Genomic DNA, 22,330 nt, shown 5'->3' on the forward strand with positions numbered 1-22,330 from the left:
TCAATGGAGCTTTATGGGCTATGTAGTTCATTTAAGCCATTTCTTTCCTTAGTTTCGTTACTTCTCTCAGTCAACCAAAACTACAATTCATTTAATTTCCTCTTTTGGGGGCGGCGCCACGTCTGTAGCGAGCTCTCCGATTGGTTCGATTTGAACAGAGAACCGCGACGGCAGGAAAGAAGCATGTTAGCAATGTAAACGGGATATACAAAAGAAAATAATAAGTAAGTGAAATTAGCGATAATGAAAACACATAGGTAATATTTTAATATTGTTACATGTAATTCAAAATCGATTCTTAGTTTAATAGGATAACATCTCAGTTATGAGCTCGTTGTAACACGTTAAATGGTCGTTGCGTCATTACTGTTTTATTTTTTTTGCTTGTAGTCACTTAAATGTTTATTATCATATAATAACAAGATGTTTAGCTAAACGTCACACACTTTGATAGGCTTTCTCAAGATGATGGAATCGTGTTTAAATCACAAGCCTGAGAGAGTTGGATCTATAACGGTTGAAGACCTCAGGAAAGATCTCTTCTCCGAGTTCTCCAAATTATCAAGGGTATTTATTATTACCAGACATAACTCATGTTTAAAGCACTTGAATCTGATTTTTAGGGTGTAACTATTCTTTTATTTTGCATATTTATATTTCCAACAGGACTCCGTATTGCTTGAAAAAGAGCATTTGCAGGTCTATCTCCGTGTACGTCCGTTCACTTCTGCAGAGACAGCAGAAGGAGAATCGCCGGTGCCTGAAAATTTTTAAACTAATATTTTATAAACATTTTTGAGAAATTCTGTCACCACAACCAACATGTTGTTCCAATACCCGTATAACCATCTTCAAAAAACTGTTAGGTTGAATTACAGCCTCAGTTACCATTCAATTTTACTGTATATATCAGGGTTTGGAACAACATGAGGATGAGTAAATGATGACAGAATTTTCATTTTTTATTGAACTATCACTTTAGTGTCCCTAATGTAATTTGTTATGATTGTAATCTCTACAAACAGGAGTGTATTTCAATCGAGCCTCCAGATACTGTGATTCTTAAGGCACCTAGAGCATCTCTGACAGCCAGACACAGTGAGAGATTCGGCCCACAGCTGGCACAACGATTTCAGTTCTCACAGGTATAAGGAGGACGGCCACAGTCACCTCTAGCATTATCATTTATTGTGAACAGGCTTTGAAAAATGTTATTAAAGCGCTAGTTCACTCAAAAATTCTGTCATTAATGACTTACCCTCATGTCGTTCCATCCAAACCCGTAAAACTTTCGTTCATCTTCGGAACACAAATGAAGATCTTCGCTTCATAAAATTGAGGTTAAACTGGAGTCACATGGATTACTTTAATGATGTCTTTAATACTTTTCTGGGGCTTGAAAGTGGTAGTTGTGTAGACTGTCAATAGAGGGACAGAAAGCTCTCAGATTTCATTAAAAAGATCTTCATTTGTGATCCGAAGATGAACGAAAGTCTTACGGGTTTGGAACGGCATGAAGGTGATTAATTAATGACAGAATTTTCATTTCTGGGTGAACTAACTCTTTAAGTGTTTCTGCTGTAACAATGCTGAATTCATTTTTTTAGGTGTACGGTCCAAAAACAACTCAAAGACAGATATTTGATGGAACAACTAAAAGCCTTGTGAAAGAAGTCTTGGAGGGAGGGAATTCCTTGATCTTTACATATGGAGTTACCAATGCTGGGAAGACGTTTACTTTTCTTGGTAATGATGTTGAATGAGATGTTTGTAATGTATCAATGTATAAAATGTATGTATAGGTGTATATTAACACATTTTTATGTCTATTTATGCTACCTTTATGTTATAGGCCCTGAATCAGATGGTGGAATTCTGCCCAGGTCATTGAATGTGATCTTTAACAGCATAGAAGGCAGAATTTATTCTCAAAATAACATCAAACCTCACAGATGTGTCGACTTTATGAGACTGACTAAAGAGCAGCAGGATGAGGAAGCTACAAATAAGAGAAACCTTCTTCGTAGATTTAAAGATGTACATTTTTTTTATATGTATATGGTTACATTTTTTATACACCATTTTTAATACAGAGAAGCATGTTACTAATACTCACATAATGGCTGTTTCTTGATGTTTATCAGAATGACTCCCAAAAAACACTGTCCAGCATGTCCAGCTCTAGTTGTTTATCATTTGAAAGTAAGCATTATTAAATGTTTTATGTCTTTCTCTATGCCTTTGTGTCAGTAAATATAAGCTTACAGTTTACATTGATTTCTTGTTCCAGGTTCCACTTCTAGTGACACGAATGCGGACAGTGTCTGTTTGGATGAGACCTCTTATGTTAAATACTCAGTGTGGGTCTCCTTTTGTGAAATCTACAACGAAAGTGTCCATGATCTGCTTGATCTTGTTTCAAATGGCTCTCACAGAAGGAGTGTTTTGCGACTAGCCCAAGATGTTAAAGGCAATGCTTTTGTCAAAGGTAACCAAATAACTTAGAAGACTAAGGGGGCTTTTTACACTGGACTCGTTTGCTGCGGTCTGAGCCCGGGCGCGGTTCCCGGTTCCCTCCCCGCTGCGTTGGTCTGGCTTCACACTCAACTTGATTCTGTCGAACACTGGTGCGTTTGCATTCATCTTACGTCATCACAAGCGTACACAGCGCATGATAGAAAACAAAACACGGATCAGTAAATTGTGTTTTTTTACTAATTTGGTGCTATTATGGGCAGCAGAGTAAACAACACTTGGGTTTACTGTATGCTCGTTGCATGTAGATGGCTTTCCGCTGTTTGCAAGCATACTATTTTGAGGAGACAGCTGATTGCCATTCATTTACTGCTCTGATTGCACTCGCAAAGTGCAAATACACTGCAGGCTCACTCCTGCTCGAATCCAGGTAAATCATCAATACTATCAATACTTACATGTGTTTTATTGAAGTAAATACATTGTAATCGGCTAAAACGCACGCGCAGGTTACTTTACTTCCTGAACAAGTGCGCACCCAAGTCCGTGTTGCTTTCATATTCACACGAACCGCACCACAGTTTGAATGCAATCAAACTCAGAACCACCTCCTTCAGGTAGTCTCAGGTTCGGTACCCCGGTGCGCACCCTCGCATGAGAGGTTTCACATTAGTGATTTTTCATGCGAACCGTGCCCCGTTTCGAACTAAACTGCCAGTGTGAAAGTCCCCTAAAAGTTCACTTGTTTCATTCCGTGTAGAAAATGTAATAATGAATCATTAAAATAATAATTAAATAAATATTTACATTTCAATGTTTTTCAATAATTAAATATAGGTTCTTTATCAGGATATCATCTTTATGGTTGTACACCTATAGTTATATGGTTATGTATACATTTTGTCTAAATATTTTTTTCCCAGACCTAAAATGGTTTCAAGTTAACAGTGTAGATGAAGCATTAAAAATTGTGAAAATTGGAAGAAAAAATCAAAGTTTCTCATCCACAAAGCTCAACAACATCTCAAGCAGAAGGTACTTCATTTTAAACCACTTTAGCATTAATATGTAACTCTTATTATTATTGTCTTACTTTTTAAAGTGTTCTAAAATTAAAATATGCATTTTCTCCATAGCCACAGTATATTTTCCATTCGAATCTTGCGGATTGAAGATGTGGGTGTTCCTCGAGTTCAGACAATAAGCGAGTAGGTGACCTCAATCACTCCACTGTTACTTTAACATAGAATCAGTAATTTATTCATTAACTGGTTCGTTTTTAAAGGTTGTCATTATGTGATTTGGCTGGATCTGAACGATGTGCAAAGACTCAGAACCGAGGAGACCGCTTAAAAGAAGCTGGAAACATCAACACTTCCTTGTTAACTCTGGGAAAATGCATCAACGCTCTGAGGCTCAACCAAACACAATCCAAGTGAGACAATATCTACTTTTAAAACAATTAATTTGTTTAATGGGCTGCATTAGATGCAAATTTCCTTGGAACTGAACTAATATGTCTTTTTGTGCAGGTTTCATCAGCACGTTCCCTTCAGAGAGAGCAAGCTCACACATTATTTGCAGGGTTTTTTCTGTGGTCGTGGAAAAGCCTGCATGATTATCAACATAAACCAGTGTGCCTCAATGTACGATGAAACCCTGAATGTCCTTAAGTTCTCAGCAGTGGCTCAGAAGGTCTGCAAGGACAATTATTCTTTTTTACACTGACAGCTTCAGATTATGAGAAGCACTGATTAAAGGCATTTTTTGATTCTTTGCTATTTATTTATTTTGTGCTTTGACTTTGTTCCCTTTTAGGTAGTGGTCCTCAACCCTAAACCAGCTCCTAGCGTTGTGCTCAAGAGATCTGCCAGAGATGTGTCTATGATAATCAATAATGCTGACAAGAAAGATTGGACCAGGAGAAGCTCACTCATGGGCTGGGAGATGAGTCTAGAGGATGTGCAGGAGGATGAAGATGATGAAGAAATTGGTGAGGAAGATGTAGAGAGTGGCGATGAGAGCATGGAGGACAACACTGTGTTAGAGGCTGTGGAAAGTCAAGAGCTGTGTGAGGTATTCAAGGTTTCTTTTCAGTTTTCATGAATGCATGTTTATAGTTTTCAGTGTTGTTTTAAACAATATAAAAAATACTAATATAATATATTCGGCACAGCTTCAGGTGAAAATTGAAGAGCTCAAAGAGAAGCTGTCCAAAGAGGAGTCTGAAAAATTAACTATGGAATCTCGTATTCGTGAAGAAGTCACCACAGAGTTTATGGAGCTGTTTTCTAATATGGAAAAAGACTACAAGTAAGTCAAACTCTATTTTACTGATCATAGTGGTGAACTGATGATGTATATTAACAGATGTAGCATTCAGATTGAGCCTGCCAGTTGGGGAATTGTACAGTGCAAATTGTTTTTAGCAGAGGTTTTTTTTTTTTTTGGCCATGTTTATGCCATTCTTTTATTGCATAATTCTTTTAGTGAATAGGGCACTATGACAGTGTAGACAGCACAACACTGTGAATGGGTGCAATTCATTTTTAGTGAAATTCTCTTTGATTTTATTGAAAATGAACTAATTTCTGTTGCTGTTTTTGAATGTTTCAGTGAACGTCTCCAAAGAGAGAAAGAAATAGTTGAGGAAAGAGCAGAAAGGAGGCTGGAGATACTGAAGAATCTGGTGAACAGAACTATTGGGGAAATGGCCACTGTTAGCACTGACGAGAATGCAGCAAAGGTGAATGCAGATGATTCTAATAATATAAAAGAATAAGGACAAGTGCAGTTTACACCCACTGTTATAAGCCTGTACCAAATAATCTACAAACACTGACCTGTGTTTATAGCTGCTATAACAGCATTTCTGCTGTTTGCCTCAATCATTTTGGTTCAGGGCCTGAACTTTCCATAATCTTCAAACCTGATGGATCTAATGGAATGGGTTTTTAGGGATAGTTCACTTAAAAATGAAAATGATCCCATGATTTACTCACCCTCAAGCCATCCTAGGTGTATATGACTATCTTCTTTCAGATGAACACAAAATTTTTAAAACTTAATAAACTAAAATAACTAGATGTGGAACTGTATGAAAATTTCAAATCACAATTATAGTGACCAAAATTATCACGATTATCAATATTATCGAGGTTTTGTTAAAATGAGATGAAAATGTTCAAGAAGAACTGATATGCACAATGAAAACATTTTTATGAACACAGTTTTATGTTTGAAAATCAACAAACAACAAATGAAATTAGCAGCTCTATGTACTTTTTAAATGCATAAACATAAAATTATATGACCATCGTCAAAAGGCAACGCATTATAGCAGCGCACATCCATGCCTCTTGTATCACCTCCAACACGCTCTCTCATTTCATTCAAATGCAACTTGACATCTTGCGTCTCAGTTTTTGATTGTATTGACAATGATATCAGAAGACTTTAGTGTTAATACTACTATAATATTGTTGTAGTGATTATCTTGTCTGGACAATTGTTTTGTACACTGTACAAAATTGGTTTATAAACATCTCAGTTTTATTAGATTTTAAAACATCTCGGGCCATTTTCTGAGGAATTGAAAAATTCTGAGGAATTGGAAAAAAACAACCAATCATCTCTGTCAAAACAAATTTCGGAAGATATTTATTTGCAAAGATTTAAAATGCCACAGTAGGAGAAGGCTATATTCATAATCCATGGCAAAAATACTATTATAAATGAGGTTATTGGATAATTCAGCAGCAAAAGTTATTCTTATAGTTATTATTATAGTGGGGAAAAAAACATTTAGGGCCAGATTTACTAGCAGCTTGCGTCAACGCAAACCCTCTTTTGGCGTTAAAAAACTACTGTTGGGATATACTAAAGACACGCAGTGCAAAATTAGTACTGAAAAGGCGTGGACTGAGTTGTTTTTGCGGCTGACCTTATTGCATATGCATTTGTAGGAGTTTCCCTTTCAGATGCAAAATTTATGGGAGGAGAGTATTTAAATGAATCACGCAATGCTATTTATTAATGTTTGCGCTCGTCAGTTTACTGGTATTTGCGCCATTATTTTATGCCCAAAAAAAGCATGTCTTAACCCATTTTGTGACATAGCTGCAATTGTTGCTGCTAAGACATCAGAGAGTGCATGGTAGAAGGGAGAAAATATTTTCCACTCGTATTAATTTCTTTGGAATGCCAGAGGAAGACATTATCCGAACAAAATTGATGAGTACAGCCGTCTGCCTGATATTTTTCTTACAAAAACCCATTGCTTTGCTTCAGAAGGCCTTTATTAACCCCCGGGAGCTGTATGGATTATATTTATGATGGATGGATGCATTTTTTTGGGCTTCAGAAAGAAGCCCGTTCATTACCATTTTTGGTTGAACTATCCCTTTAATAGCTAATGGTAGAATTTTATGACTGTAGATATAACTAAATAGACAAATTTTATAGGTTAAAAACAAAGCAAAAGTGGGTAATCTACCATACCTGTATCAAGGCACACATTTGAACATAATGATGTATCTGTTTATGAAAGAAAAGACTAAAAACTGACAACATGGCATTTGAAAATATAATGTTTTTCTTCTGAACATTCTAGGAGGCTAAGATTGAGCTTTTGGACAGCATGATTGAAGCTATGCGAGATGATCTAGCTAAGATAAAGGGAGATGCAGAGGCAGTAACCATGTGCCTGACCAATGTCCCTGAATCACCTGGAACAGTCAGTCATCTGAGAACACAGCTGGAGGAGATGAAAGAGGAGCTTCTCAAAAGCCAACAACTTCTCAGTCTTAAAACTAAAGGTATATTCATTTGCCTTAAAGGGGAAAACTCAATGTTTTGTGACATAAGTCTAATTATATTTCTCTTTTCAGAGTTTGAAGCAATGTGTGTTCAGGCACAGGAATCAAATGAGCAGCTTCTCCAGGCAAATAGGGTAATATGAACCAAAGTTTTATTTTAAATATCAGAGGTTGTTGTAAATTGATTTTTTATATGTACTACATGGTTTCTGTTGTGTGTTGATATTTTTGTTTGTCTCTTTTAGAATTATGAAAACCTGAAAGTGAGATGTCAGGAACTCATGTTAATCTGCCAGGAGAAAGATGACATGGTCTCTACATTACAGACTGCTTTGGATCAAAATGTGGAGGCAACTACTAAAGATGTAAGTTTATTATACATTACCAATTATTAGGGGTGGGAGAAAAAATTTATGCATCGCGATTCTCTCTTCAACGATTCTGGATCGATTCTGAGTATTTCAGAATCGATTCTGAGCTTATTTTTAACCACAGTTGTGAGATGATGCTGCGTGTGCTTACAGTGCATATCCACCGGTGCGGAGCAGAGCGAGCGTTTTCAATTCATTCATATGGATGTTGAGCTTCACTCTCGCGAGCCTGAAGATGCTCAACTTCCATAGGAATGAACTGAATACACTCGCTCCGTGCCAGTGGACACGCACCATCAGAAACAACCGTATTGTGCTTGTTTCTATTTCCTCTCATACACACACTACTCAAACCTTCTATAAAATAATCTTTCATACAGTTTGGAAAAGTTAGAGAGAATTACATGCGCGCCCATTGCGCAGACATTCGCGTGTTTCATCATTGCACAGGTTGTGTGCTGTGAGAGAAACGCGCATACAGCTTGTGTTCTTGCCGGCCGGTAGGCCTACTTTCCTTACAAATGCTCTACGAAGGCATTGTTTATGTTATTTGGAGTGCTATGGGCTTATATTTTATAAATTTGAAACTCGCTGACAGAAGGTCCGACTGACCTGAGAAATGTTTTCCGTGCGAATAATTTAGCAGTTATGTGTGTCCCGTATTTCTGTCGACTGAACCAGCGATACCAATTATTCGTGAATTAATCATTCTTTTGTCTCAATTCTTTCTTTTCCGTGGATTGGCCAAACGCGCTTGCATAACTATCTGAAATGATTTGGATTCGTTCGGACCGCTCTGTCACTGAATCATCTGTAGTTGTTTCTCGGAAAGTAACAACAAATACAGAACAAATAGCGCTGTTTTCAGGCATCACTAGTTTACTTTGAACTACGCAGCACGGCCCAGTGGATAACGGAACAAAAGCTTAAAGGAGCAGCGTTTATTCCCGGTCACCATTATAAAACAGCTTTGCGACATCCAGTAAGAAACGTTTCAATTCAACACACACCTCTCGGTTACAAACCACAAAACACTCGATGATTAAACTAGTTTTAAATCGGATGAAACAGCCTCAACATTCCCAACCAGACTGATGAGGAAAACAGGAGAAACGTGCCATGAATGAAGATAGAAGACTTTAAAATCCCAAAATCACCACCCTTACAAACATTTACCATGAATGAACTGTAGTAATTTACCATGGATTGTGGAAATGTGGAATATTTATATTGAATACCATGTTGTAGCCATTTATATTGCAATATATTTATTAGGTGGGTAGGGGAATATATAATTCATTTCATTGTGAAGGAGTGTATAGTTTTTACCTGCATTTAGGCGGTTTTTATAGGCCTACAGAACATATCATAATATAATATCATTTGACAGTGGTAGTAGTGAGTAGCCATGTATTGTTCTACCTGTGGTTACTAAGTCTCACTGTCAGAATATTTTCATTTAAGTCTATATTAATTATAGATAAAATAATTCTTACCAATAAGAAAATTGCTAATTAATAAGAAAAAAAGTGGATCAAGAATCGTTTTGGAATCGGATTGTGACTCCCAGGATCAGATTGTGAGGTGCCTAAAGATTTCCACCCCTACCAATTATACACGTCCTTTATTTGAAATCCTTGCTAAATAAAAATATAAATTTCTTTCATAAGAAAAAAATCTTACTGACCCCAAACTATACATGTTTACCAGTTCAGTCAGGCTTTCTCTTCATGAAATAACCTCTGAGAAAGAGTGGTGCCCTACAAATAGGACTGACTGAAAATGAAAACTCTGTCATCATTACTCATTTAGTGTCAGACCTGTAGGCTGGTATTTTTTCTGTGTACACACAAGGAGAATTTAAGTATCTTCTTTTCAACCAACAAGAGTTTATAGTGACCAGTATCTGTCAAAATCCAAAAGGACATAAACTTAGCTCATATTGCTTGTTTTTAAAATGTTTATTCAATATGTATTCAATAATTCATTCAATAGCTTTGTGTCTAAAAAAGTAAACTTTCACTGAAAATTAGGGTTGGGTTTGGGTATCATTTGAATTTTAGCGACACCAATTCCGATTCTGCTTATCGATTCCCAGTTTCGATTCCAATATGGTAAAAAAAAAAAAGTCAAACATTTAGATATCAAACATATTTATTCTGTCTTTTTGCAAATTTCAAACATTATTAAAGACAAGTATACAGTCAGTAATACAAATAAGCAAATTAGCAATAGCGCTAATAAATACAACTGAACAAAATTCAGAAATTAAAATCAAATGTAAAATAACACTGCATAGTTTTCTTTTTATAAATAAAGTATAGATGAATCCTTAATAAAATTACAAAAGTTATTCAGTCAAGATCAGTGAGTGATTTTCTTTTTTGTTCTTTTTGATTAACAGTAATGACACAGACAGCAGCAGGTTTATTAGGCTGCTGTCACTTCAAGACCAAATGCATGGATCAAATATACTGTTACACATGTGTTTTCTTTCCCAACTGTTTATGTTCACTTAAGACATAACCAACTGTGTTCATGGGGACATTTTGAAAATTTTATGTATTTGTCCGTTCAAGCGCAAGAAGACGCGAAAGAGAATTCAATTCAGTATTCGCATGCTGAATTGAGTTCTCTTTTGCGTCTTCTTTGACTTGAATGTCAGAAACCTCAATAAAATGTTTAAAACCTCATTAAAATGTGCACACAGGAATGAATAAGTGGAATCGGAATTTTTATTTTATAACAAGTATCTGATTCCTGACCTTAAGTATCGGATTCTACAATTGGAATCGTTTTTCGATTACCAACCCTACTGGAAATCCAGTAGTAGTTGTGTGAACTTTTATGGTGTTTTTGTCGTGTTTTAGAGTTTGACAGACATGGTCACTGTGAACTATCAATATATTTAAAAGAAAATTTTAAACAACTCCTGTTGTGTTCCAAGGAAAAGTACTTCTATGAGGTCATACATACAAAATACACTAAGTTATACATTTGGACTGTAATGACCCATGATTTTTCTTTTGTTTTCACATGTACAGAGGGACTTCATTAACAATATCAAAGAAGAAATCCTACATTTCAGAAACAACTGCAAGTGTTTGCTGAATGAAGACTCTGAACATAGAGAGGAGGAAATGACAAGTCAAGAAACTCAACAGCTTCTGCAAGAACTGAAAATGAAAGATGACCGGCTGAATGAACTTAACCTTGAGAACTGTTCACTTGAAAAAACAGTGTGTGATCTCTCTGATAGACTGGCAGAGCTGACTCGTGCACATGAATCCACTGTGGCGATGGAGAGAGCAGAGGTCAGCAAAGTCACAAATGAGAACAAGGCTCTTGCCAATGAGTTACATGTAATCCAACAGGCAGCCAATGAGATGAGCTCAAAGCTCAAAACTATCCAGATGGAATTGAGCACTCAGACAAAGATGGCCAGTGAGCTTTCAGAAAAACTTGATGCAGCCAGAGCTCTGATTAAACAACATCAAGCAGAGTCTTGCAGTCAGTCCAAAACCATTGAATCCTTAATGATTGAGGCAGATCATTTGCGTCAAGAACTCAGTGCCCGCCAGCTCTCACATGACAAAAACGAAGCTGAATGTGAGATGATGGTGGAGTTATCTCAGGAGAAGAGCAGACAGATCAGTGACCTGGAGCAGGAGGTCAGCCAGACCAGAGCGAACGTGTGCCAGCTGGAAGAGCTCTGCACTCAGCTTAAATATGAGCGAGATGCCCAGGCACAGGAATACCAGAGCCTACTGAGCCGTTATGAAGCTCAAAAGTTTGTCGTGGCCCAAATAAGAAGCAACTCTGAGCTCCTGGAAGAGCTGACCGCTCTGAAACATCAGCAGGGAAGGAAGGAAGAACAAGAGCAAGACTCCAGAGATGATTGCTGGAAAACTCTGCAGGACAAATTCATGCAAACGCTGAGCAAACTGAACCAACATGAGGAGGTTCTGAATGTAGTAAGAGCGATTGTAGAAAATGAGATCTCTAAGGCAAGAGATGAGGCCAAGAGGAGAATAACTGCAATGGAGAATGATCTGGCCCATAAAGATGCAGAACTAGAGATCAAAGCCCAAGAGCTTTTGAAGTAAGTCCTCATTTCTTATCCAAACTTTCTGATTACACAAAAAGTAAGTCCTCAGTTTTGTTGAGTGTCTTATTTGATATGCACTAGATCTTGCATGAATACTCTTTCTTTTCATTTCTATTTATTTCTAGTTGGTAAAGCATGGAAATGAGAAAAATGGTTTAATAAACAACAGCTGGTCCGAATGACCTTGTTTTGGTCTTGTTACAGGTCGAGAGAACTTGTGACCGATGGACTTGATAAAATCAAGATTATGAGTTGCAAGTTGCAGCAGGTGGAGAATGAGCGATCTGATGTCAGTGATCAGTTATGTGAGGCTAATTTGCATAAAGAACAGTTAGAGAAACAGGTTGGTAAAATCACCACTTTTGTCTGTTGTTAGTGTGCCTAATGTGATTTAAACAAGTTTTTTTTAAACAGTGCTTTGTTTATTCACTCAGATTTTCATCTTGAGTGAAAAAAACAAAATGTTTCAGCAGAGACCATGTGAAGCGGAGGAGATGAGGGATCAGGCTGGACACAGATTGAGCAGCACAGAGCAGACTATTGATCCATTGCAGACTGTGAGTGCTGCTCTTTCTCTAAGCTTTGTTCAGTTTGTGATGTTATCAAGTCTTAGATGCTGGATTATTCCCCTTCCTTTCACTCACAGGTGCAGTCAAACCATGTAATAGAAGAAGAAAACATACAGCCTTTCAAAACAACCTGTCAAGGTAACCTATGTGTCTTTTTCATTTATACCCTTTTTCCACAATACTGTTTGGTGTTAACAAAATCGGCTTACGTTTTGTCCTTAATAAGATTGATTTTGCTTCTAGATCTGTTGGCAGAGCAGAAGCTGATTGAGGAGACGTGTGTAAACTTAAATAAAGTGTACACACAGACAGATGAGGAGGAATTGCTGGAGGCCAGACTGAATGAGAATGAATCCATAACTGAAGGTGACTGAGTCTGTTCTAATTGTAATTCTTATAAATCTCTACTAGACAACACACTGTGAGAAGTCAGTAAGATTCATTGTAGGGATTTCAAAATTGCTGTTATTTCATTACTAGGGCTGTCCAAATTAGCGCGTTAACACGTGATTAATTTTTTCATTTTAGCTTGTTAAAAATATTTAACTCAATTAACGCTGCATTTTTTTTTTTTTTCCATCATGATTTGGGTAGTGATCACACTCTTATTCATGCAAATGCTTTTAAACCATTTGTCCCACTTTATATTAGGTGGCCTTAATTACTATGTACTTACATCAAAAAATAAGTAAAATGTACTTATTGTGTTCATATTGTATTGCCAAACACTTTTGCTGCTATTGAGGTGGGATACGGGTAAGGTTAGGTTTGGTGGTATGGGTAGGTTTAAAGGTGGGTTAAAGGATTAGTTCACTTTCAAATGAAAATTAGCCCAAGCTTTACTCACCCTCAAGCCATCCTAGGTGTATATGACTTTCTTCTTTCTGATGTACACAATTGGAGAAATATTAATAAATATCCTGATGCATCCGAGCTTTATGATGTCAGTGAACGGGATCAACAAGTATGAGCTGAAGAAAGTGCTTTCATCCACATCTATCCATCATAAACGTGTACTCCACACGGCTTTGGGGGGGTTAATAAAGGCCTTCTGAAGCGAAGCAAAGCGATGCGTTTGTGTACAAAAAAAAAAAAATCCATATTTAACAAGTTGTGAAGTAAAATATCTAGCTTCCGCCAGACTGCCTTCCATATTCAAGTTACAAAGAAAGTGTAAACTGGCATCGCGTCAGTTACACTTTTTTCTGTAAGTTGAATAGGGAAGGTGTAGGATGTAGCGTAAGCTTTGTGAGCTGCAAGAGTTTTACACTTTCTTCATACGTTGAATACATATGAAGAAGAAAGTCATAGGATGGCTTGAGGATGAGTAAAGCTTGGGCTAATTTTCATTTGAAAGTGAACTAATGTAAGGGATGGGTAAACAGTGTAATTATAAATGTAATTAAAGAAATTATTTACAGATGTAATTACATGCAGGTATTTTTAAAAATACAAGTACAATGTAAAACCTTGTATGTACACAACAAGTGCATTGTATCAAATGATTCATTCAAATGTTAGCACATAGTAGTTAAAGGGTTAGTTCACCCAAAAATTACTCACCCTTATGTCATTCCACACCCATAAGACCTTTGTTCATCTTTGGAATTAAGATATTTTTGAAAAAATCCGCTGGCTCAGTGAGGCCTCCATTGACAGCAAGATAATTAACACTTTCAAATGCCCAGAAAGGTACTAAAGACATATTTAAAACAGTTCATGTGACTACAGTGGTTCAACCTTAATGTTATGAAGCAACGAGAATACTTTTTGTGCGCCAAAAAACCCTAAAATAACGACTTTATTCAACAATATCTAGTGATGGGCGATACCTAGTGATTTCGAATCAGAGGTTTGGAGCATGTATCAAACTGCCAAAGTCACGTGATTTCAGTAAATGAGGCTTCGTTACGTCATAAGTGTTTCGAAACATTTCGAAATTTCAATGGTTCATGTGACTTTGGCAGTTTGATACACGCACCGAAAAACTGATTCGAAACAGAAGATTTGTAAAGCTTCGAAGCTTCATGAAGCAGTGTTTTGAAATCGCCCATCACTAGATATTGTTGAATAAAGTCAGCGGCAGGTCTTAAAGTCACAGCAGCCAAATAAACCAATTGCTGTGATGTCTGTAATTAATGTTAATCAAAGAACAAAGGTAACAAAGAAAATTGTAGCTTTAATAAGGATTAATTTATATTTAATTTATAATTTATGCAGTGAACACTGTAAAGGTGTTTGATAACTTTATTCAATTTCTGTGTACTGTTAAACAGGTAGGAAGGCCACAGGTAAATATGACATTTATTATAATGGGTTTATGTGAAAATTGTTTTAAGTTCACTTAAATTAAAAGTTGTTATTTTTTAAAAGCCTAATAAATGTTGAAATTGATAGCTTTCAGTTATACTGTAATGTTGAATGTCTATAATTAATGTTTTTAAAAATCAATTTCAAAGAGACATCAGTACCAGTATTAATATCAGTGATACTTGCCTTCATTCATAAAAAGATGCCATTAAACAGATATTTAAAATATACTGTCTTTAATTGCGAAATTATTAGAATAAAAAAAAATATTAAAAACCCCAATGTTTTTAATCACGAATAATTACAGAAAAAATGTGTGATTAATTAGTTAATTTTTTTAATCGATTGACAGCACTATTTAGTACCAAATCAATTGAAAAACATTTTTAGTCTTTCTTCAGTATTAGCAGTATGCATTTATAGTTGTAATAATAAAATATGTTAATATTAATTAATAAGCAATATTGACTTTTTAATTTTCTGTTTTCTTTCTACTCCTCAGAATCCTGAAAAAAATGTCAAATAAATCTTAAGCAGTACACCTTGATAATAATAAGAATAATAGGAAAAAATAGTAATAAATGTTTCTTGAGCTCCAAATCAACATATTAGAATGATTTCTGGAGCATAATATGATATTGAAGAATGGATTGCATTTGGCATTGAGAATTGTGAAAATTCCATGGTATTGGTATCATCTACTGAAATTCTGGTTTCATGGTAACACTAGTTCAGTTACACTTTAACAATGTCTCACCTGTAACGTAACCTTAACACCACAAACATCTCTTTTTTCTTCTCAGATCTTGCAAAACTGCAGGAGATGTATCAGAAACCAAGTGTTGGTTTCTCTGATAAACCCCAGCAAGAGGAACAGAGAGCCTGCAGACCTGCAGAAAGCACAAAGGTAAGAACCTGGAAGTCTTTAATCTCTCCGACTTTTCCTTTTTGGCAGCAGTAGAATAATTTCTTTTGATGTTTCAGCAGCCTAATGAGGAGCAGGGAAAGGGGCTGGATGGAGCAGCCATGGGGGAAGAAGAGAGAGCGGCCCAGGCAGCAAGGCAACTAGAAGGCGACCAACAGGACAGGCTGCAGCTGGAGCTGGTAATAGGATCAGCATTTCCATCTCTCTCACCCTGCCTCGTTATTTTCTTTTTCACAGGCTTGAGGGCAGGATTTAGCTCAGAATAGTAATTTATTTACACAGCAGGTTTCTGAGTTAATATCACTTCTGTGGTTCGAGTGACCTGCCAACAGGAGGAATGACAGGACTCCAGCACGACAGTAATATCACAGCAGAAAAATGGAATGCGCAAAACTCTTAATTTTTTCAGTTTCTTAAACGACTAATTCACTAATCAGTCTTACCTAAGCCCTGTATAAATCAACTGAGGACAGGATCATCAGGATCATGAAATTAAGTGTACTTTTGTTCATAAAATATGTTTTTTAGCAAAGGCATGATGAAGTAGAGCAGAATGCAGAGGTCTTGGGTGCTTTTTTAAAATATGTTAGGCTATTTTTAACTCGAAAAGACATCTTAAAAACAGCGTAAGATATGGTGCAAGCCCAGTGATGTCCATCTCAATGTGTATCACTGTAAGGGGCAGTGCTTTAAACAGCATTCATTTTGATGATGCACCTTCTTTAGTATATTACTGGTTACAACTATCAATAGTTGTTTGTTGGATGACTATAATTTTTTTTTTTTTTTATGGTTGATAACGCTACCTAGAGAGAATGTTGGTCGGTACAGTAATTGATTAATTAGTTAAATGAACTCTTCTTTCAGAATCCAAATATTTGCTCAAATTCACCAAATAATAGTAAAATTACACTAATCTGATTTTGGATTTGGATTTTGGCCTGCTGATGAATGTTATTGACCAAAGTCCAAAGCCTAATAATTTAAAAATGACCAAATGCTGCCTCATTGATCATTCTGACCAATATAACAGCCTATCACTAGTTAAGATGTGGAATTTTTTGAATATTTTAAAATACTTCAAATCAGCAACAATGTTTTGTGTTAGTGCTATAATATGATATTAAAACATTTTAATAAAATAATATTTTTCTCTTCCTTGCTTCCCTGAATACTAATTACAGGAAATGTTAAAGCAGCAGCTGGCTGAAAAGCAGGATACCATTGTTAAATTACCTGCTTCTGCTACCCAGAAAGTTGACAGTCCCAAACAGACTTCAAACGTGAAGACAAAAAATGAAGGCGATTCATTTAGTCCAACACAAGAGGTCAGTAAAGTGATATTAATGCAAAATGCATGCAGCACATGCAGAGATGGGCATAGTTCTGGTCTGTATGATAATTGGTTACTGTGCATATATAATATGTGTTGGTGATCACTCAAAGCAGGTGGACTCCTCTGTCCTTTCCACAAAGAGCCTCAGAGATGAGCGCTTCCCCAAACCTGAGCTAGAAATCAGCTTTACACCACTTAAACCTGACCGAATTAATGTCAGGAAACCGGGAGAAGAAGAATCTGTCACGATCAAACTCCGACGTACAGCCAGAAAGAGAAAGAGCCCAGAGATGCAGGTATACAGATAACATTTCCTAAACAATCTAGGTTCCCACGATCCTGGAAATGTCAGGGATTTTTAAGTCATTTTCACATCAGGAAAAGTCATGTAAATTTCTATAGTCTATATACATTTTTAGTTACGCTCAGTTCTAAAGTATTTCTTAGGTTAAAATGTATCTTTTATGAGTGTGATCTCAATAAAATGATTTTTATTACAAATGACTGGGAAAAAAATCATGGTTATTCACTGGTTAGAGCCCTTAACTACTCCTGCAATAGTTTCTTAACTATATATTCATTTATATTTTAAAATGATTTTTTTCATAGTTGACACATTCAGTAATTTAATGATAATTATGTTTCACAATTAAACAAAATGCAAATGAGTTTACTTTTGTTAAAAGGGTGGATTTATAAATAAATTAACTGCGAAGAGGGTCTTTGTGTTGCAGCTATTGCGATAAAATTCCAGTCTATTTTTAGATATCACATCCTTATCAAATTTAATAACATTAATTAAACAACTTGAATTAATCGCATGCGCTAACACATTAATTTTGACATCCTCACATGTAATACAACACAAAATCATATAACTTGTATTGTGTGTGTTTGTTGTTGTTCTAGAACTCAGTGGAGTCAGAAAATCGGAAAAACCGACGGCTGAAGGTGAACAACAAGGAAAACTTGCAGTTTGTTGAGGTGACTTTTTTCTGTGTATTAATATGGTATACCTGTGACATCTTACATCTGTCTCTGTAAATGTTTATTTGATAATATTTTTGAACCTTACCAGACTCCCACAGTGCAAGGAAAAAAGGTGAGTCAATTAAAGCAGAAAGACTCTCCTGCCAGCCTGAAAGGTAAAAAAGACGGAGCCCTCCAGAAGATTGGTGACTTCATCCAGAGCTCTCCAACCCTCTTTGGGAGCAAAGGTCAGCTCTGGCTCTTAATTTTACACTCAGTCAATGGTATCGATTGGAGCTCTCAGTGTTTCATACTGTATCTCAGCATGACCAAACCTTTAACTTCCTCTTCAGCCAAGAAAATCATGAGCATGGTGAATGTGAAATCCCCTGAACTGCCAAATGCTTCTGTAAACAACAAACCCAAGAGATCCAAACGAAAGCTCTTTAAGACTCAGGTTTCCTCCCCGCTGGACATCCCCTCTCATCCTGTAAGTAGCGTTTCTTTTGCAGAAGTCATGGAAGAATGAATCAAATGCATGTAGGAATGAATGAGAAACATTCCTTATGTTAGCGGTAATGTTACAACAACTGTGTAACATTTTATTTAAGCCCCCAAGAGACAAAAAAGGTTGATAGTCTATTTGTTTTTAAAGCTTTTCAATGTTAATATAGGGTGAATTCAGGGTGATTGGGACACTATTCGCCATCGAGATGAATTGGAAAAAGTGTCCCAATCAACCTTTATTCAACCTACTCTGAACTAATGGGCACTAGATGTATTAAACATTAAAAAGGTACGTACTTGGTACTTGGTGAAAAGTTTCACAGTATATTGAAACACTAACATTACCGCATTAAAATTATGCTTTCAAAAAAAAAAAAAAAACTCCATTGCACCACATTAAATTTTTAATATCATTAATCTTAACATTTAGGGCTGCACGATTAATCATAGTTTAATCACGATAACGATATCTGCTTCTCTCGATTGGTAACAAATAATCGTCACGATATTGGCCCGCTCGTTATTTATCCTGAAAACGTGTTTTTTCTTTGGGATATGTTGTGGTTGCCAGATGCAAAGAGATTAAATCCCCCAAATAGAGCTTTTCCCTTAAAAAGGATATTCTTTCTTCCCGGTGTTTTACTTAATCTGTGCAATCTGGCAACTCTGTGCACGTGCTCCCTCTAAATGCGGAAGAAGCGCTGATGATCTGAAAACAAACGTGCGCTGGAGTTTAGCGATCTCCACAGCGAAATTCTGCTTCAATGAAAGTGTCATACAGCCAGTCTTTGTTTCTTCACAAGCCACTTGTACTGTTTATGTGACTAAATCTGCCATGATCAAACCTTCAGCAATGAATTTCAACAAATGCAACACGGATCTCCACCTTACTGTTTGCAGAATGCACTTTTGCAACCTATGTGACAGTTCACTCGGCAAAATGAACATAATTTGGAATTATTGGAAATAATATTAGGAGTTTCGCCGTTTTATCTTTTGAAGTTCCTAAAGGTTTTACCAGTTTTCAGTTGAAAATCATGTTGCCACTGGAACGTTCTAAAATGCTTAACATGAAAATGCTTAACGTGAAAAAGCTTAACGTGGCTTAATTTACTAAGACAGTGTTATTAACAAACCAAACTGAACACCATACTAATAAAGCACACTATGTACAGAAAAGCAGATGAGCCCAGAATATGAACGCAACACGTTTAATTAAGCATTTTCCTCCCATAAAGAAAACACTTAACATGGCTTAATGTAAGCCTACTAAGACAGTGACAATAAAAGACCAAACTTAGTAAACACTATACTAATAAAGCATACTATACAGAAACACTGGTTTGTGCAGAATTTGATCTTTTAATATCACTGAGTAGGCTACATTAAGTGACGCTAAGCTTTTTCTTTAACGGTTTTCTATGGGAGGAAAACACTTAACGTAATTAAACGCGTTGGGTTCATATTCTAGACTCATCTGCTTTGCTGTACAGTATGGTTTATTATGTTTACGGAGTTTGGTCTTTTAAAATCACTGTCTTAATACATTAAGCCACGTTAAGCATTTTTCACATTAAGCATTAGAATGTCCCTAGCCAGGGACATTTTTTATATAGGCTATATCAGAGCATCATTCTTTGCTTTATGAATTCGCAGGGCAATCTGAATCTGTGGTTTGTCTCATTTGCAAACAAATTGTGTTGCTTTAAAAATCTAATGTGAATACAGATTACAAAGCGCTCTCACCAAAACCATGCATTTTGTATTGATTTACCATCTAACGAAGTTATCATAGTTGGTTAAATGAAGTCGTGTGCCACCTACAGGCCTTTTGGGTGAAGTGTAGGTTGGTAAAGAATGTGTAAAATGGCCGTAACTACATTACCCTTTTTGATAGAATAATCGTGATTATAATTTTGAGCAAAATAATCGTGATTATCAGTTTAACCATTATTGTGCAGCCCTAATTATATTTATAATTAAATATTATTCTTCCATATTTGACATTTAGTTTGATTATTTTAAACTTCTAGTATTAAAACGAGTATTTAAAGCAGTAAGTTCTAAGGCTTTGTTGAATGTTTAAAAGTAAAAGAAAAGAAATCTGATACCTTGTTGTTTGAGATGTGTTTGTTGTGGTATGGAGGTACAGTATTCCATTTATTTGTTCAGGTCTTAAAAGGTTTTTAAAGGCATTAAAACTGCAGCAAGGCTGCCAGGTGAATGTGTATTAAATCCATGAAATCATTTTACAGGTCATTGGAAGCAGTGAAGATGATAAAGAGAGCGATCATCTCATAATCAAGAGAAAACTCAGAACAAGAACTGCCAAGAGATGTTAATTTGATGGCCACGTGTAATTTAAGTTATTTTGCATTACTTTTTTTCTAAATTGTCATATTTTGCTTGTTTAATGTTGTTGAACAATTCATATTTGTTTTATTAACACTGGAAATGTTTGTAAATATTTTATGTGTGTAGCTCACAACATTTAAAAATGTTTTCTAAAAAAGTTTTCTTTTTAAATTTAGCCTTTGATTTCCTGTGGTTATTGGACAAAACATGACAAACAAAATGCTGTTCATTAAAAAAAATGCCTAAAAGCAGACATCGTTTGGGTTGCATTTCTTATGCTTAAGAGAGATATATTAGTACTAAAAGCTTAAAGCATTATTGTCCCTTCACTTCATATCCTTTAAAAAAGCTCCTATGAGGAAAACAGTTCCAAACAAGCAAGGTGAATGGGGATGAAGAGAATGTTCCAGATGAATGTTTGGGGTCAACTTGTTGTATGATACTCATTTATTTCCACTGTCAGTAAAGGGAGTGTGGCTGTCATCAGAGAAGAGTAAGTAATACATTTTATCTGCACTTTGTGATCTCTGCACTTTACACTAACACAGGTCACACCTGCACTAATATACTTTTCACTTTCTGAGGTGAAATTAATGTGACATTGAAAACAAACCTTTTTGTGGTTGTGTGCTTGCACGTCATCACTGGTAAATTTCAAGTTGCTTCATGGCATTGGGTTATAAAAGTGTGCTGTCCTTAATGATAACATTTTGCTTAAAGTCAACATGAAACGGAATTTGCAATAGTCTTTTCTTCCCTATTGAGTGAAACAGCTTCTCAAGCAAAACAAAAAAAGGACTTGATTTTGTCCATCAGGAATTGATTGGATCAGTGCAGTGTAAAGTATTTGAGTAAATGTAATTAGTTACTGTACTTGAGTATCTTTTTGGCTACTTTGCAGTTCTACTGAGTATCAAAGATATTAGCAACTTTTACTCTCTTGACTACATTTTTGAACAAGTATATGTACTCTGTACTCCAATATATTTGTGATGAGTAATGCAATTGCACATTACATTTTGCATGGCACCTTACTTTTTCTGCAGCAGTTTATTTGTGCTATAAAGAAGATATTGCCATTTAATGGCATTGAAGGTACTATATCTTGTGCGTTTTGCCTTTACTCACCCAAACTTGTCAACAAAGTTATTTTACGTGAATGTGAGTACACTAGCAGGTAGTTGCTGAATTGTGGGTGTTGATTTATTAGTTGAAGACATGCAGTTGGTGATGAGGCTGAAACCAGCATGTACAGTAGCAAGTGCAAGTAGACCTTGACTAGTTAATTTTACATAACATTTTATTTATCCACTGTATTGAAGAGACCTTTTTGAAGGATTTTACTTATGGCCTTTTTGTGCACTTGAGCTTAACTGAGACTTGAGACTTTGTAGATATTTAAGAGGCTGTTGTGTTGACCTTGATTTATTGAAATTTTGAGGTGTTCAGTTTTATTTTGACTATTTTGAAAATGTGATTTCTCATCTTACAAATCAACTATTTCTTATTTTCACGGGCATGTTTTTAGGTATTGAGTAAAATAGTACAAAAAAATACTTAAATACTGTTAAAATCAGATATTCTAAGA

The 22,330-nt window shown here is 35.9% G+C and overlaps 1 protein-coding gene across 4 annotated transcripts; it reads left to right on the plus strand.

Moving 5' to 3' along the window:
• Nucleotides 1–130: 130 nt before the first annotated feature.
• On the plus strand, nucleotides 131–20,995 carry kif20bb (kinesin family member 20Bb). 4 transcript variants are annotated; one of them, XM_051914994.1, is made up of 31 exons: nucleotides 131–224; nucleotides 455–567; nucleotides 667–756; nucleotides 1,026–1,145; nucleotides 1,608–1,746; nucleotides 1,853–2,037; nucleotides 2,145–2,202; nucleotides 2,291–2,488; nucleotides 3,399–3,510; nucleotides 3,612–3,683; nucleotides 3,761–3,910; nucleotides 4,008–4,170; nucleotides 4,294–4,551; nucleotides 4,652–4,788; nucleotides 5,092–5,221; nucleotides 7,088–7,292; nucleotides 7,365–7,426; nucleotides 7,538–7,657; nucleotides 10,708–11,765; nucleotides 11,976–12,114; nucleotides 12,206–12,328; nucleotides 12,418–12,478; nucleotides 12,584–12,706; nucleotides 15,454–15,557; nucleotides 15,635–15,754; nucleotides 16,760–16,903; nucleotides 17,022–17,207; nucleotides 17,821–17,895; nucleotides 17,990–18,128; nucleotides 18,234–18,370; nucleotides 20,643–20,995. In XM_051914994.1, the coding sequence occupies exons 2-31, from the start codon at nucleotides 466–468 to the stop codon at nucleotides 20,727–20,729; spliced, it is 4,797 nt and encodes a 1,598-aa protein (XP_051770954.1). In that variant the 5' UTR covers nucleotides 131–224; nucleotides 455–465; the 3' UTR covers nucleotides 20,730–20,995. The 4 variants fall into 4 exon arrangements, with proteins under 4 accessions (XP_051770954.1, XP_051770955.1, XP_051770956.1 ...); XM_051914995.1 differs by having other exon boundaries at nucleotides 17,025–17,207; XM_051914996.1 differs by having other exon boundaries at nucleotides 15,638–15,754.
• Nucleotides 20,996–22,330: the final 1,335 nt, after the last annotated feature.

This window comes from Ctenopharyngodon idella, chromosome 12, assembly GCF_019924925.1.
Source record: "Ctenopharyngodon idella isolate HZGC_01 chromosome 12, HZGC01, whole genome shotgun sequence".
Lineage (NCBI taxonomy): Eukaryota > Metazoa > Chordata > Actinopteri > Cypriniformes > Xenocyprididae > Ctenopharyngodon > Ctenopharyngodon idella.